Genomic DNA, 17,895 nt, shown 5'->3' with positions numbered 1-17,895 from the left:
CAGCCGCGATGCTGGGCTCCGCGCCACTCGCTTTTGAAATTAATTGTCGAAAGGCACGCGCGCGTGTCAGCTCTGCGAAAACAGTAACAACAACAACAATAATAGTTCGGGTTATAACAAAAGTGCTTTTTTTTTTTTTTTTTTTTTTATTTTACATCAAAACGTTGAACAGGCACAATAATTTTGGGAACAATGCTGGAACACGCGGTGTATTACAGAAATATTAGTGTATCACCGTTGCCAAGATTTATACAACCGTGCGAAGCTGCTCCGCGCCGCGTGAACAATCCGTACGCAGCCAACTTCAAGCGGTCACAACGCCATATGAATTAGACGCGTCATATCCCTTACCACTGGATTATTTATAATAATACTAGAGCATGCGCTGCAGTAAGAAAGTGCATGCCGAGAGAGACCGTGACAAGTGGTGTCTTTCTTGTTTTATACTAGGCGACGCGACGCCTGCGCAGTGAAAGAATCGTACAGTTGCTGCAAATTGGTACTCCCTGATATTCCTATATATATATTATATATATATATATATATATATATATATATACATATATATAATATGTGTTTTCAATATCAGAAAATATATTTTTTCTTAATGGCATCGAGGCAACTTTTGTATCGGACTGTATCGAGAGAGACGAATATACCACTCTTTCGGCACGCATTTTATCAATGCACGTTCCAGTATTATAATACTTCATTAATCCTAACAATTTCTTTTCTGCACCATGGATTTTTGAGCACGATATCATTTTAATGAACTTCAGAGTTGATTTAATAAAAATCTCCGTGCGCGTTTCGTCTCTCTTATCCCTCGAATTTTCTCTCTCTCTCTCTCTCTCTTTCCCCATTTCCACTTCTATTCTCCCTTCCCCATCCGCACCTTATCCTATGCTTAGAGCAAGTAGGCGCTAAGATCCTATGACTCCAGTAAGTCGCCGGCACGCGCCGCATCAGCAACATTTATCAAGCGAGCTCGTTCTCCGGTTCATGTATTGTGTTTATGGCTGATCTCGGCTTATTACGCAGCTTCTGTTGTAGCTGTTGGGCGTCCAATGGTCGTGCCTCAGTACAGTTTTTTCATACAACAATATAACTCATTTGTTATTGTGATTTATTAGTGAACATGGACGAATATCCATGCTGCTCCGCCTATCAGCATTGGTGAAAGGAAGGAATCCGTGTTGGGCGGATTTACGTATCCGTACATATACAGTATAAGCGACAGCTTAACGGTATTCCAGAAGTAGTAGAAAGACACTGAGTTTTTAATCTTGTATATTTCGACATCTCAGTGGTTAGAGATTTATCGTTAGTCTTGTTAAATACACTTAGCGGTCAACGAATTGACAAGTGTGTTGACAGTTTGTGGTAAAAAATATACGGCAGTCTAGCTTTTTCCTGATTAATTTCTTTCGACGTTCGTCAACGGTTCAAGGTTCTGCTTTGTTCACATGCGTTTTTTTTCCTCTAGCTCTTTCCTTATCAGTTTCCTTCAAAGTTTGTCAACGTTTCAAGACTTCCGCTTTGCTTCCATGTGTTTTTCCTCCTCATCAAAATTGTTTCCACCGCTTACAATTCGGTTAACAATCGTTGAATACCTCGATCCGTTCGCTGTTGTCTCGATATGGAATTCGGTTATCCTGGTGCAGCTTCCGAATGGGGAATCGCCGATTATGAATCGACAAGTGTTTATATTTCGGAAACTGAAATCGACGATTACGTAGTTTACTACGTCGTAGGTGGCAATCCGAATCTGCGTACTTCTCATATCCGTGAAGAAGGTATAACCAATTATAATATAGGGCAACGTCCGATAATTGTATTTCGAGTTCGTCGAAACGAATCGATGAATAAGTTGAAAAACACCGAATCTGTTCTCACTGTACCGACGCGAGGCATTGATATATATATAACGACTTTCGTAACTTTTTCATAGTATTAGGCAGTGAGCCAATTTTTATTTGGAACAATTTCATAGATTTTTCGAATAAATTCGTAGTGGTAGAAATAACATCGAAAAGAAAGTGGAAAGAAGCACGAAAATATAGCTGTCTATATATAAATATGTCTATTTATTTTTCAGATTCCGACTCCGAGGGCAAGGATGAAACTGGCTCTCAGGAGAAGAAGCACAGCCGTACCCTTCAGCATATCGAAACTGTACCCTACACGGTAAGTTTGATGAAATTTTTTTATGCCATTGATTATTTGGTATCGGGCCCAATGTAACTCAAATTCACTTCTATGCTGGTCTAAAATGCTGATTAAAAATTACAGAATCAGTTGAAAAGTAAAGCTCCTTTAATTAGATCAGTGGTTGAAGTCAGTAGTAAACTTTTTTTCTTTCGAATGGGGAAAAAAATTAGATATATTACAATACCCGTGGCAATAAATGTCATTGAAAATTTATATGCACATAAAAAAGCAGTGTATAAGATTCTGGCAGATTGTAGGAGATCGAAGTGATTAATACCGACGAACACTAACTAGAAGACTTTAAATCAAAAGACATGTAAACGTAAAAGAAATGAAAAAGAAATGAAAATTGTTTAACTGACGTAAAGTGTTTTTTAATCAATTATTCTACTACTCTAAATCGACAGGTAGGTGATAGGGATACGTTGACCTCGATTGCTGCCAGATTCGATACGACGCCTTCGGAGCTGACAAAATTGAATCGACTCGGCAGTACGTTTGTTTACCCGGGACAGCAGTTACGTGTGCCTGCCAAGGGAGAGGGACGCAATAGAACAAGCGTTGGAGCAGTTGCCTCCGACTCCTCTAGCCCTGACCCCAACTTTGACCATGAATCCCACGACGATTTGCCCCCGGAGGAAAAAGGTAGGTGCAAAAATTGAAAAAGTAGTAAACGGTACACCTGGTGCTGTGGTTCTTTTTTCATATCTGAGATAAAATGATAGCGCTTCAGGTAGTAAAAGAATTCTAACATCTATTTGTTTTTGTTAGCCTCACACGTGCCAGGCATGATTTATTGGAGCGTTACATCTCAGCAAAGCTGCAGGTTGCTGTTTATTTAGCTTTATTTAAATATACATCTGACAAGACAGCTGTGCCAGAAACCGGGCGAGAAAGGGCGGAGTTTTTCGCTTGAGTTTGACAGCAATACGTCAGGTGGTAATCTACAATATGGCGTTGTCTCAGCACACATGGCTGTGCGTGACTATGTATTTTGTTGAAAACGCCAGAATGACAGAGAATCTAGCACAAGTGGCATCTGTGCTCTCGATAATATCTATTATCAAGGCAATCTTTGAGGAAATAAGAACTTCAAGTATCTTACTGCTGTTTTTGTGATATTCGCAGCATTGAGGTTATGTTGTGCGTCAGCTTGTGATTATAAAAGAATTCATGAAAATTGATTAAGACCACAGATTTTTTTGGTGTCGTTCTAATTCAATACCTCAACTAAAACAAAAATTGTTTCCATCTTTTTGTTACAGAACTTCTGGATAATCTGCGTCCAGTGTCACCGAAACCTGGACATATGGAAAGAATAAAAACTCCTGTCGGTAACACCAATGTTACTGGGGATGAGGATGAACAGCCTTTCAAGGAACGTTTTCTTAGGATCAATGTGCGCCATATAACTGATGGACAGGTATTACAACTGAAAATAGCAATAAGCCTGGAAATAAAATTTTCTATTGGGGAATTGTCACAGATGTATGCCGAATCAGGAAAAGTACAGAAATTTTGTTCGAAATATACAATTTAGAGTAGCAATTACTCAAGCTTTTAATTGACAGAAATGTAGACATATTTCCTGGACACAGCACTGCTCTGGAATTATTACGAATAATGTAACTATTTGCAAAGCAATTTTTATTTTACTGTGACACCGATAACAAAGCTGAATAACTTTATTACCATTCTTCAATCTTATTATGAATACAATTTTTTCTTTCCTAGGCTGCGTGAACGCTATAAATCTAAATATTTAAGGGCTTCCAAAATGTAAATTTGCAACAAGCTTGAAAATGCATTCCTAGCCAAACTAATTTTGAATAATACAAGTCCTTTGCTTTTCTTATTTAGGGGGTGGTGGGAGGTGTGCTGTTGGTTACTCCCAACGCTGTAATGTTTGATCCGAATGTCTCAGATCCGCTAGTAATCGAACACAGCGCGGAATCTTACGGAGTAATAGCACCAATGGAATTTATAGTGAATGCTGCTATTTACTACGACATTGCTCACATGCGAGTCGGTCACACAGATGCGAATTCCTGTGACAAAAAGCCAGAGATCTACTACATGAAGAAGCCTGATGACAATCGTGGTCGACTATCACCAGGGAAAGATGAAAATTTTCCTGAACTTGTTGGTGACGATAGCGAGAGTGTCTGCAGCTGTGCTGAGAGAGACGGCGATGCTTTTCCCAAAGCTTTTGAAAGGGATCTAGTCACACCCACTAATTTACAGAGTGTAAGTCAACCTCAACACATTCAACACATCCTGCTCAAAGTGGTCTTGAAATGGTTTAAAAATATTTTTCTCCTCATATCACAATGCAGGATGATGGGACTAACTCTACCAAAGAAAAGGATAAGGATAAGAAAAATGAAAAAGAAGAAGACAGCAAAGAAGGGCAGACCATAATTAACACCACTCAAGGAAGCAGGACCTTGGAAGAACGCCGGCGTTCTATGCTTGATCACCATTGGGCAGTGCCAAGCAAAGATAGGTCTTGTTCCCTGTCGGTCGATGATGAGCAACAAGACTCCTCTGTAGTTAGCAGTTCAGATAAGGTGGCGAATCAAACCTTGCAATCGATTTTCACAACTCCTCCAGTTAACTGATTTTAACGATTGTGTTCTATTATTAATTTTTACAGAGTGATCAGCTACCGCCAAAACCGCACGCAATTCCTGAGGAGGAGGCATCTCTAGTCAAACAATCGTGCCACGATTCTGGCATCGACATCCGCGATCCAAACCCACCGTTACCTCCAATACCAGTCGTGCAACCGATTCAAGCAAAGAAAGTTTATTCTGATGCTGACATTGTCCTTTCATCGGACTGGGTACCCCCGATAACTATTGCTCCCACTAATGTGACCCTCACACCAACTGACAGCCTAATCGCAGTTAACGGCAGGAAGAAAGCCAGTTCTGTATCATTCAGCCTTGACAGTAACGCTGAGGATGCAGATAAAGATGATGACCGCCGGGACGACGACAAGCAAGAGTCCAGGAAAAATAAAGTAAGCAATTAATTATAAATACGCTTGTCATTTAAGATATCTTTATGAGATGCGGTACATATTACTATTTAGACATTTGAAATTTTTGATGTGTAATATCTTAACTCTTAGTATGTGGCATTTGGTGGGATTAATTTTGTAAATGCGACGGAAATGTGTAACTGGAAGTAGGGAGAAGCGCATGCTCTACAATTTATTGAATTTACTATCATATGCAGCAGCGTGTTAGCGAGCACGGCGAACACCAATACTTTCATAACGTTTGTAAAGAGAGAGGGAGCAAAAGGGAGAAAAAATAAGGAGACGCAGCTGTCAACCGTTTGTTCCACTAAACATAGTCTTGAACAGCATGATGCATTGCCATGCACCTTTTCTAAATACGTTGTGAAATAATCACTTCAATCAATACCAGACTCTAATATTTTCACGAAAATTTTGTTCATTACCGAGGTTAGATGATACACATCATTGGTGACTACTGTAAGACTCGTGCAATTCCTCAAAAAGTTGTGTTCATAATCAATGGGTAATAATATGCGTAAAGTTTATATGATTAAATGAACGGATTTTGAGCATTCAAAACTCAAATAATCACAGTATCTCTTACAGACTAGCTTTACGTATCTCTCTACTCCCTTTCTATCTACAATTAACAGTATAACAAAATTCCGATGTACATTTTCGTAGATTTGATTTAAAGCTGTACATTGTCTAATCCAACCTTTCGCAATTCTATTTAGAGCTGAATTATAGGCATAACTTGTATGAAAGGCCACCTCCAAAATTTCTCGTGCTGTTCTTGAATGATATGTTAAGATTCTCTTGATAAATAGAATTTTCAAGACTTTACATTGAATACATCAAGGAGAACACGTGTCATAAAAATAATGTCGTCATACTCATGTACCGACTTCATCAAAGGAATATTTAAAGACCTCTCAATCACCAAATTGTCACGCTGATCAACTCTTATGTGTTGTCCAATCTTAAAATTATTAAATTGAATTAAATTACCTAAAGTTGACTAGTCAAAATTATTCTGAAAGTATTTAAAATTACGTTGCATGAATCGAATAAATCCTTGGCGATATTAAACTACTTAAGATCAAGAAAAAGATGCACAGGATTCTGTAGCATTTATCTGATCACAAATTGGTATGAAAGAGTGTAACTCTACCCTAGTCTGTACATTTGACTGGACCAACCTAGGGGTTATGTATTTCGATGCGCTGAATCCAAAGTTGTGGTCCATTTGGTCCATACACCCCCCAAAATTTGGAGTAAATTCCAAAAAATCGCTAAAAATGTCTAAAAATTGAGAAACAATGCTGCTATGCAAACAATAAAAGTAATCAGTGTCTTGTGTAAACATGTCCTCCCTTTATTGATACGTATGATTTTACATACAACCATTTTCTATATAACTTTTTACAGATGTTCAAACGACTGTCTTACCCTCTGTCGTGGATGGAGGGCCTAACTGGTGAGAGAGAGGAAGAAAGTGGAAAATCCGCCACAGACAAAGTATCAAGCCTTCCAAACAGCGCAGGGGCTCCCCATTCAAGTGTACTCAGCAAAGTTTTCTCGAGGTGAGTTGTAGCTCGATACAACTGCTCATTTAAAGCCTACTCAAACGTCGACATGTAAAATATTTTCGGTGCTTTTACTAACTATACGTCGTAACCAGTTAGTAATAACAAAAATGCCTTCCTCCTTCCCATGACTAACAAAAACTGTGTAACGTAAGCTCACCGATCAATCTGGTGAGCGACTTTAGCTCTGGTCTCTTCGCCAAAACCCCCAGCGAGGAAAGCGGCTTTGGCAGGGGGGGAGCAACCCCTCCTCTCTCAGCCTCATCCTATTCCCACTTCCAAGACAACGGCAATGCATCGTCGCAGTTCTCCCCTGCAGGTTCGGGAGGTTCTGCCGGGTGAGTCAATATCAGCGACCCACCCCCCTCGCCCTGCAAAAATTTTCCTTGTTCTCATCGTTATTGTTGTTGTTGTTATTGTTGTCGTTGTTGTCTCACCTTGAACTTACTATTGCCTGCATCTTGATCTATCTTTGTCAATTTCCTTATATTTATCCTTGGAGCGAAGAAGTGGAATATCTAGATATTATCTAACAGATGCTGCTGCATCTTGGATGATGTAATACTGTGTCATTGATGTTACATCCCAATATTCCTGAACTCAAAATTCCTGTGAATTATGCCTGCTTGTCTACTTGGTTATGAATGTACGTGTTGAACACGCATTATGCGACAACCATGGAGACTTTCGCTTATTATATTATCTGGATCCAAACTTTTGTTCTGTTTTGAAAATTTGTATGAAATAAACTCGTGGGTTCGATGATAGTCTTCGATTTGAATTTAAAAATCTTTTTTGTTTACGCAATCGTGTAATTCCAGACGATCGTCCGTGGGCACTTTCATCAGACAGCAACCCCTCACCTCATCTGGCAGCAGCAGCATCGACAGTAGCCGTGGAAGCAAGACTTCAACGGCACCTCCGAGACTCGACTATCGCAGTATGGTATCGGTCGAGGATATGCCGGAACTGTTTGTCAGTTTTGACAGTGAGTATACCTTTTAAACAATATAGGCTCGCTAGTACATACTTACCATGTATACATTTACAATTACCCATGTGTATACCGTATGTATCACCGTCGTGTGACACTTAACGAACATACAATTGCATCGCGTCCTACCTACCCATCATTGAAATATTTCGCCCAAATGTAGTGTAGATTTGCAGGTGTATACAGGGTGTTCAGTGCTACTTTAATCTTTATTTTTCAAACTGAAACCATGAAATGTTTCGTAAACTTGATGATAATTCAAACACTTTTTATTAACGATAAAATAAGCAATTTTTATTACCTCACGAAAAAAAAAAAAAAAATAGAAATTGATTTAATACAATTAATTGGTTAGAGTTCAATTTCTTTCATCGGGCACATGTAAATAATTTGTGTCAGGTTTTTCAAGAATACGATATGCCAATAAAATGTCTCGCTTACTAACAAAAAAAATCCTTTACTTTGTACTAAGTACTTTGAATTCAAGTTCAAAGTAAAAATGAATAAAGATTGAATTTGCGTTGAAGTTCTGTATACTATCTCCTCTCGAGATAACCATGCCTGCACGATTCCTTTTCTCAATCTCATCTCTCGACGTACATACATACATACGATATACCTACGTTCTCAAGTATACTAATACCTACACTGATGTCATATTGTATCTGTTTCTGTTGCCCCTCTAGTCCAAGCACCCAATTTTCCCGAACTCGAAGGCCTCGGTAGGTTCACACTGTAGTACTTGCTTGACTCTCTCCTACACCTATTTACCCCGCCATACTCGCTTTCCACCATCTGTTATACCCCAGGTCCCATTGCTTGCGGATTTTTTTACTTCACCACTCCTTGCGCCCTGCATACCTGTACGCTTTATACATGACATAACACTATAATAGTTTGCCGTTTGTTTTTTCACAATTTACTCACGGTGGATCTCGTTTGCAGTGACTTCTTTTACAAATATATTATACCGCCGAGCAGTAATTGTATACTTGGCAAGGGTGTGAGCGGGTGAACGTGACTTGATATTATTCTTCTAGATGTATGGCAGAGTTTGATAACTTGTCACCACTTTTTTAGAATTATAGCTTACCATTCGCGTCCAAACGCGTCCAAGTCAAGTCAATCTCTACAGGCATTCGTGAACTTCTTCCCTTTACGGAGAATCTAACGAGAATTTGAAAAAAAAAAGAAGAAACAAGATACCCTAAAACAAGTTATCAAACGGTGACTGTACATCTATTCGATGGTATTGTGTATTCCCCTGCCTCTATAAATTTATACGGGCATTCTTCTTCGACTTTGCTTTTGCCATGATTACTCTGTTTTGGATTGAAATTTACTTTATGCGCGCACGCACGCCTATATAATATATCAGCAGCCTCTTCACATTATCAAACCGTCCCCAGCATGATGCAAAAACTATATACATATTTATAATTACACACGTGTACAGACAACGTTATACTAAATAATAATTTCATTATTATTTCATGTCGACATGTTATATTTATTATTGTTGTGTCGTCGTTGTCGGTCATGTCGATGTTGTTTCGTGTATTCAATACTATTCAATTGACTCAAGATCATTGATATACACGTATAATATATGATTCTTTCTATTACCTTCCTATCTACGCACAATGTCTACGATCAATATACCTACTCTGAAAAAAATAATTGTTGCTATTATCATTGTTACCAATATTTATACAATGTTTTAATTTGTTCATCCTCTTTTTATTCGACTTTTTGATACGTCAAAAATTTTGAGCTAGTGTCTTTTTCCGCGTGCGTGCGTGTCGGGTAGCTAGATGTTGATGTGTGTGTTTGTGGCGTTATGGCAGAATTGATTCCGCGGCCGGCCCGATCCTGTGACGATCCCCCGCTCTACCTTCGCCTTCGAACTGGACGTCCTAAAGACAAGAGGATACCACGATCAACGCCGATCATGAGTTACGGGAAAAAGAAACTCCGACCAGAATACTGGTTCAGTGTACCGCGTAATCGGTAAGTAAACTGTATGTATTTACATAATGAAGTAATTTCAGCCCGTTAATGATAAAATGTGCTGCAAACATGTTTGCTTATGATAATTTAGTGAATTTATCGTATCGAAAAGCGTTCCGCGTATTATTGTGTTCAAAGCAATTAAACCCATTGCAGTTTGTCGAATTTACCGTAAATCGAGACGTGAAATTGATCCTATTCGCTTTGAATCGTTTACGATCGGTAGCATTGTCGAAAATCCGAGGTATTTAGTGTAATCGAGCAAACGATTTATTTCCATAAAATTACTCGATTTGATGAAATAACAATCTAGTTTAGAAGCACGTTAAACTGTGGAAATTTCTGTATGAAAATTAGTTCTTGGTTCCTCTTTTTTTTTCGGTATAGCTTATGAATACTTTTATCTCAAATTATATTATTATACTTTTAATGGATCGTCAAAAACGAATACGAAAATCTAAAATCAATATCAATTACAGACAACTCAAAATTCCTCGTTCAATATAGCATCGAATTAAACGAGACAAACTATATGAAAATGCAGTTTCTCTATATACTCACGTGCAATTTTTAACTATCACAATCTACAACAAGTTATAAACATAATAGTAACTATCCCCGCGCGAGAGTTTGGGCGCGTGGAGGGAGACGGTAGTAAATCGTGAACAAGAAAGAGAGAGAGAGGACGAGGAGGGCAGGGAGAAGAAGTAGGATAAAGAACTCAGCGTATACGGGATTCCATTATCATACAGTCCTGGATGTGACGTGTTTGTATGTGTGTTATATATATGTTTGTGTGCTGAAAGAGTTGCGTAATATGAGCTGCAGGTTCAGTTATCCATTCTCCCGCGTCCAAGTAACAGGACTATAAAATTTCGTTTCCGTTACAGTTCATTTTTGGGATTATAATTCGCGAACGAGTCCGTCGCTAATGAAAGTTTACATCCACGTTTAACTACGCTGCAACTGAAAACTGGGGACATCGAGATTTGCTACCATGAAAGCACGTGGGTGAATGCCTACGCCCCCGAGCATACATATATACGTACAGCGTACAGACAAACACACAAACACACGCGAGTGCACATGTACCGCTACTTCTAGAAATAGATCGCGTGACGGCGGTGTGACGAATCTCGTTTTCTCCATATCTCTGAAACACTCTTATCTCACTTTCGATAATTATGAACTGATTTTCAAACACACGCGGCCCGGCAAATGCGTATATCGTTCGGCCTTGTCGTGACGGGGTTTTCAAATTAATATCCTGCGTATTATAGAGCATTTATCGTTTCACACACATCCACCAACAACTCCGGATCTGAAGAAGTTAAAAATGAGCTACGCTGTCAGCCGTTTCTTCGACCTACTGTATATTCCGCCGTTGAGAGCGGTGGTACGTCACTTGTCGCCGTTTATCTATCGCAGGTAATAACCACGGCGCCAACTAAGAAACAGGGTTCTGTTGTAAATTTTTTTTTTTTTTTTTTTTCTTTCTCTTTCGTTCGTTCTTTTTATCAACGCTTCATTTATCTGCAATAATTTGTAATATCTGATGACCTACAACTTGGAATTTCGAGGCCGAAATATTGCAATGTAAAATTATTTATACAACAGAGATGGAAGTTTGGACGTTTATTTGTTTCGTATTAAAGTACGTACCGCGAAAAATGTGATATAAATGGATCTCGAATGTGGAGCAATTCTGACGATACTGACGGGTGCAGAAATAGAGTTCGTTTATTTAGATACGACAACTTTCGCTAAACATTGAGCGGTGTGAAAATTTCGAAGGTAAAGAGAGAATTGGCTAACGTTCTAGCAACTACCGCTTCAACGATAGCAATACTATGATGGTATTTGTTCTTCGACCAGTAATAATTTCGTTTTTTTTATTCAAAATTTGAATGGGCCGATGTTAGTATAATTATATTGTTTTAGCATACGCGGGTTTCTTTTTCGCTTTTCTAATGCTCGAATATTCGAAAACAAACTTGGGTAACGCGCCTGTAAGTAATTACGGATATTCGGAGAATTTTGAAGGTAATATGTCATGATCGATCGATTCATAGCTATTAACCACAACAGCGGAATTATTCTATTTATAATATTTTTGACAAAGACTACGAGTATTTCTCTTTGTATATAATGAAAAAAACAATCATATGAAAGTTGTGTTAATCCATTTCTAACAAAACATAATATGATTTAAAAACAGAATGAGTTCAAAGCAGAACGTTGATGAACCACCACTTGTAGACCTTATTTTTTAAAGAAAAATTTATGCCAATTGACATCTTTTTTAATTCACATATTGTAATGAAGCTCGCTGATTAGCGAGCATAGCATGACACGTGATATGCTTAGTAATTTTAGATCTAACAATGTTAGACCTTGCAGGAGTGCAAGAAAATTTAAAGACTCAAGCAGTAACAATACAAACAGAGTTCGATAATATATACGCTACGTGAAACCGTGAAGAGACAAGACGAATTAATTAACATCCTCAATTTATTATACGCTAATCTGAAAAGTTTCCACGAACAAACATCGCAGTATTGCCAGCAATGAATAGAACAGTTTGAAATCTTGCCAACATTGTGCAACGCAGTGTCCCACTTTTCCCGCGTCTCTGTCGGCTGTTATTACTGTCAGTTATACCCTGGTCCCTAATTTTCAGCTGCCCGATTGAAACTTTTGTGAATCACCCCTGTATTTGACGCTCCGACGCAGTTCTCATTATTCCATAAAAATTCTACTTCCTCTGAATGCACGGAGAAACTGTAGCGGGTCATGCAACAAAATGAAGTATTTAGATGCACGCGTATTACTTAAACTGCAATTATGAACATTGTCATAACAGCAATGTATAGTTTATTCACTCCCGTGTTTGTTTCTGTAACAATGAGTAATATTACCCGGAAATATTCTCTTCAGTTATTAGAGAGGAAATTTTGTTTGCTACAGGTATTATTACCTAAAGATTTTATTTTTCGGGGCGGGGGGCTCTTTTTTATTGCTGTCTTAGATAGTATCATATACATCATGGAGATGTAGAGATTGCAAGTTGAGGGGAATCAGACATTTGCTATAGCTTTGCCAGAATGTGAGACAATACTGAAATACTCAGGTGCACGTCCACTGTAGATCCAGACCTACAGTATCGATGGTCCACTGCATGAAAACCGAAGACTGTTCTGGTTATATATAGAGAGACAAAAATGATTTTATTTTCAACTACGCGTAATTTTATCATACAAATGTTGAGTTTCTACGAACTTGCCATCAATCGGCAATCGAGCGCAAACGCGTACTTATCACTGTATGAAAATCGCCGCATTCGCCGACATTTCAACCGGGGAGCATCGCATCTCTAGTCGCAGGCTCTAATCACTACGCCAAAACAACTCTTTGAGAACACGGCAATTTTCATCCTCTTCTTCGAGGTTCCCCAACTATCTGAGTGTATATCATTAATAGAACTTTTTGCAAGTCTGAGTCTGTAGTCTGTAATGATCCGAAAAAATAACACATCACTTCCTATGCAAACATGTACCACGTAATTACATCGCTCACGTATTATTCCCGGGCTCTGATGTCGCACAGAGTACAATTGACAACTTTTTGTATTTGCCACTAATGTGACTATTCGCGTTTTGCATACTGGAACCTGACATAGGTGAAACCAAGTTTTTTAGGAAACTGTAAACAGCAAGCTGTGTGGCTCTTGCCAGTTGCCAATTAATGCGCAAGAAACTGGTTTATTTCAGTACTACCAAAGAACCAATTGTTACAACCAGGGAAATGAAAAAGGCAGTACGTTGGTACTTCTTCGTCAAGATGGCTAGTAATCTAATCCTGTATTTAATTGTCCAAACCCGCAACAGTAACTATTTTCCATTAAAGCACTTTTTCCATGTACTTATAGTTGTTGGAGTTATACGCAGGGTGTGAGAATCACACGGATAGATGAACGAATGTTAGTAGAATACGTTAAGCGTGTTGTATATCAAAGACAGCAGCACTATCGTACTCAAAGACTCGATTATAGCTACAAAAATCAAAAATCTGGGCGGCAGAGCCGCACTTTTCTCATTCTCATTGTCAATGTGGAGCTAAGATACTCATTATATGTTTTGACTCCAGGGTCGACGATCTTTACCGGTTCATAAGCGCCTGGGTACCAGCCCTCTACGGAGAACTAGATGAGAATCTATGGAGGGAACGGGGTTACATTCTATCCGACACCGACACCGATCTCGCATCGGAACTTTCGCCGGAGTATTCGCCCCTTCAAGATAGAGATCTCGCCGATCTCGCTGAGGCCGGCAAATCCGGACTCTCATCAGACATCGACGACATATCAGGACGCACCCGTGAATCATGGGAGGTGAGTGTTGACGGATAGAAAGATAATTGTCTTGCGCGTCATTAAAAAGAAAAAAAATTCCGCTGTTATCTTCATTCTTTATTTTCGATTTTACAATTATTGTTATTATTGGTATTGATATCATTGTACATACACATGTACAGGTATACGGTGACGGTGGGTGGCGTATACGCGCGTTATTTGCTTATATGGTCATAATTGAGAATTGAATAGGTTGAATAGTGTGTGTACCTGTATTGGTGTATGAATGGATCATTGGACTAGCGGATCAATGAAAAGAGATGAACCCTACGTATGCTATGTTTCTATACCTCTAATTATTGTGTTAAGTAAAGGTGATGAAACACGTGTACATCATAGATGTGTATGCATATATTGAATGTGTGTATACATATGTACCTTATATATACCGATGCATATATGTATACGCGTACCGCAGTTGATCAAGGCCCCCTACGCAAAGCTGTACAGCATCCTGAAGACGTCGAGCGCATCGGCCGATTCGGAGCAGCTGGCTCACGACACCGAGGTACAAATCCTACGATATATCATCGTAAATCGTCGGCTCCAGTGTCGCAACAAACACGATTCTCATATACACAAACAGATATATTACAAATACCTACCACACAACGATGCATATTTGTATTATATAATATAATATAATATAGTATACTTGTACTATACCCATGTACTTGCGAAAGTACACTTCATAACTTCCTATGGACGCGCATACGGCAACAAAAACACACCTTCAATCCGGATCGATTTCGCGACAGCCATCTTTCGTTGTTACGCCTACGTATGTACTTGCAACCTACGCATGTACATGTGTTATATCGTTTTTTTTACAACAATATGAATTGTTATCAGTTTTCATCTGTACCGTGCACGCGTGATCGTCCCGTAAATTTGCCATCGTTAAAGCTCGTTTGTATCGGTCGTTACTGTTTAGTTTATATCTACATAGTACATAATGCGTAGCTATTTACATTGTGCTGTATAAACCTTTGGGTCTATGTCGGTACGGTTAAATATAGATGGAATGAAACGCGAGCACGTACGCGCGTATCGTCTATAGGATAATTGTCAGAGCCTACCGAGACGGTATACATACTAGGATTTCCTTCCTTTCTAATCAGCTACCTTATACGCCGCGGCTAAACATTATGCATGTGTGCCGAGGTATTCAAAAATAGATTTACACATGTTGGATGGTGAAAACTGTGACTCGTTGTGCCGGTTAATGCGGCATTCCACTTTGCTTTTTTCTTGATTTTTACCTCCGCGCTTATGATCAAGGTAAGATCGACATCCTTCGCGATGCTCATATATGTATGCATGTGTGACACAGCAATTAAGCTATGTGCGATTAGTGAAGAAATTTGTATGTTGTCACAGGCGAGTATCTTTCCTCAATTATCCGTGCACGCATCAAATGTCACGTGAACCTTGAATTTAGTCGCAGGGATGTTGATGGGTCTCGGTTTCGTTAAAACTTGAATTTCCTGACTCTTCATCCTCGCAGTGATTTCTTATTTATTTAACATTCACCTCCGGGCTGTGTATCATTATAGCCTTTACACGTCTGTGTGTCCTGAAACATGATGATTACGCAATATTTTTTACGAATGTTTAAGGGTCCGTCGGGTTGAAAAAGCATTATTTATAATATAAGTCGCGTAATACAATTAGCTGGTTATTCACGCGATCTCTCTTTCTATTTCTCTTTCGATCTCTTTAACCAGACCTTGGAATAGTTTCGCCAGAGTTTTGAATGCCAAAGCGTTCATCGTCGTTGCCGTCGTTGTCGTTGCTGTGTTTGCCGTTCCGCATAATATATAAGGCATATTATACGAGGGTATACTTTTGTAAAGTATAAATCGATTACAAAAACATAACTGTAAAATTAAGTTGATACAGCTGGTGGAAGACGCAGGATTGCAGAACGCTGCACCTGCATGGCGTTTCGCGTTTGTTTTTATCTTTGAATCTCTTTTGCGTTGTTTTTTTTTTTTTTTTTTTTTTTTTCATTATTATCGTTCATTTCTCTTTTTCTCCAACTATACAAACAATTCTTCCCACCATTGTGCAACGCACGCTTGTCAATAATTTTATTTTCTCTGCGTTACTTGTACGACGTTATACGTAGGTCTTATGTGTTAAACTAAAAATATCGCTTCTGAAAAGATGGACCACGGTAGCCGGTGATCTTGGGAAGATCCTTCTCGACTCCTCGATCTTTCGTTCCGTCGCACACTCGCTCGCTCTCGGCCACTGATACTGATGCTGCGGTGTAACCTGGCCGCTTTGTAGAACGTGCAGCAGCAGCAGCAGCAGCAGCAACATTAGCAGCGCGTTTACGTACATGTATGTTCATTATAAACATACGTGGAGCGTGGCGCGTAGCCAACCTCTATCGCGCCTGGCCGATCGACCAGTTCGGGTTTACACGTTGATAGGTGAACCTCGGTTCCGGAACTTTCACGTTATTCCCGACGATGAGTAAAAATATCGAGGAAATAACAAAAACCGCGTCAAATCACTCGGGGACTGGCGATCATCGGTCATTGTACAATACAACGTCCGCTTTGTCGCTATATTGTGACTAGTGAACGGGGCATCGATTTTCGCGCGCTGAACTTTTCACAACACTTTATTATATGCGCAAACAACTTGACAAGTCGCACGCAGCGTCGGTCCCAGATGCTTTGCACCGATCGATACAGTCATTGCTCAAATAAATAGCTTCGGTACGAATCAGTCACGGTGAAAGTTTCCCGACCAGATATTAACAAGACAAATAACAAAGCAGAATTAGACGAAGAAGAAGAAGAAGAAGATTCCGCGTGGGAGGTGGGGGTGCAACAAAATCGGGATCCGTCTTTCGGGATCGATCAATCGTTCCTCACCCACGATCGTCACCGCGTTGATCTTTGATTACATCGATAAATCTTATTTTTACCTGGCCATATGTTTATGTGTATGTGGGGGATGTGAATAGCAGCCGAGCCAATGCGTCGCAGTCTTGTGGGCGCGGTGTAAATATTCGTACCGCGTATATATATCATGATTAACATTCAGGAGCTGGTTATTGTTGCTCGGTGCTGCTGGCGTGCCAGGTGAAACGAACTCTGTTGCAGTTTTCACCCGCGAATTCATCGGATAACCGTGATATCCATTGGACACACTCTTTTCTTCTTGGGTTGAGGAAGAGCGGAAGGAGTTTCTTTACGAACGGACAGATTTGAAAAAAATACATTATACTTACGTGCGTGAGTGCGTGTTTTTTTTTTTTTTTTCTTTCTTTTTTATGTGCATGTACAACATACGAACACAATGCCGAAGTCAAGAGTACCCAATCCGATCGCAAAGATCACGAAATACCTGAAGCAAAAGGGCAAGGTAAATTTTACTTTTACATGTATTCTCGAATAATAGTTCAGATCCGTGAGTCGTTCGCGTTAGTGAGATTTTCTTGTCCCGAAATAGATATGAAAATTCAAATGACGCGGGCACCGTGATACCATATTATTAACATATTGTAATGTATAGATGTGAGCGGGACTACCTGTTACATACGAATATCTTGGAAAGAAATAAACTGGTTTTCGATACCTACGTATCGTCGAGTATTGTACGTATGTACAGGAGCACGGTAGACACTTACTTA

General features: G+C 39.4%; 1 protein-coding gene across 11 annotated transcripts in view; it reads left to right on the top strand.

The window, feature by feature from the left end:
- The window catches only part of LOC124405075 (TLD domain-containing protein 2), a 66,698-nt gene that overhangs the window by 43,389 nt on the left and 5,414 nt on the right, over window positions 1–17,895 (top strand). For 4 of the 11 annotated variants that reach the window (XM_046879667.1, XM_046879666.1, XM_046879662.1 and 1 more), the window contains 13 exons: window positions 2,099–2,191; window positions 2,623–2,856; window positions 3,477–3,634; window positions 4,072–4,458; window positions 4,548–4,781; window positions 4,868–5,236; window positions 6,671–6,825; window positions 6,984–7,166; window positions 7,650–7,816; window positions 8,509–8,544; window positions 9,670–9,832; window positions 13,979–14,222; window positions 14,662–14,751. In XM_046879667.1, the coding sequence (XP_046735623.1) occupies window positions 2,099–2,191; window positions 2,623–2,856; window positions 3,477–3,634; window positions 4,072–4,458; window positions 4,548–4,781; window positions 4,868–5,236; window positions 6,671–6,825; window positions 6,984–7,166; window positions 7,650–7,816; window positions 8,509–8,544; window positions 9,670–9,832; window positions 13,979–14,222; window positions 14,662–14,751 (2,513 nt within the window). Of the gene's footprint in view, window positions 1–1,644; window positions 1,797–2,098; window positions 2,192–2,618; window positions 2,857–3,476; window positions 3,635–4,071; window positions 4,459–4,547; window positions 4,782–4,867; window positions 5,237–6,670; window positions 6,826–6,983; window positions 7,167–7,649; window positions 7,817–8,508; window positions 8,545–9,669; window positions 9,833–13,978; window positions 14,223–14,661; window positions 14,752–17,449; window positions 17,628–17,895 lie in introns of those variants that run through there. The other 7 variants (XM_046879668.1, XM_046879660.1, XM_046879664.1 and 4 more) reach the window with 7 other exon arrangements.

The sequence above is a fragment of the Diprion similis genome, chromosome 4 (assembly GCF_021155765.1).
Source record: "Diprion similis isolate iyDipSimi1 chromosome 4, iyDipSimi1.1, whole genome shotgun sequence".
In the NCBI taxonomy this organism is placed as follows: domain Eukaryota; kingdom Metazoa; phylum Arthropoda; class Insecta; order Hymenoptera; family Diprionidae; genus Diprion; species Diprion similis.
This window is presented reverse-complemented; position numbering and strand designations above follow the sequence as displayed.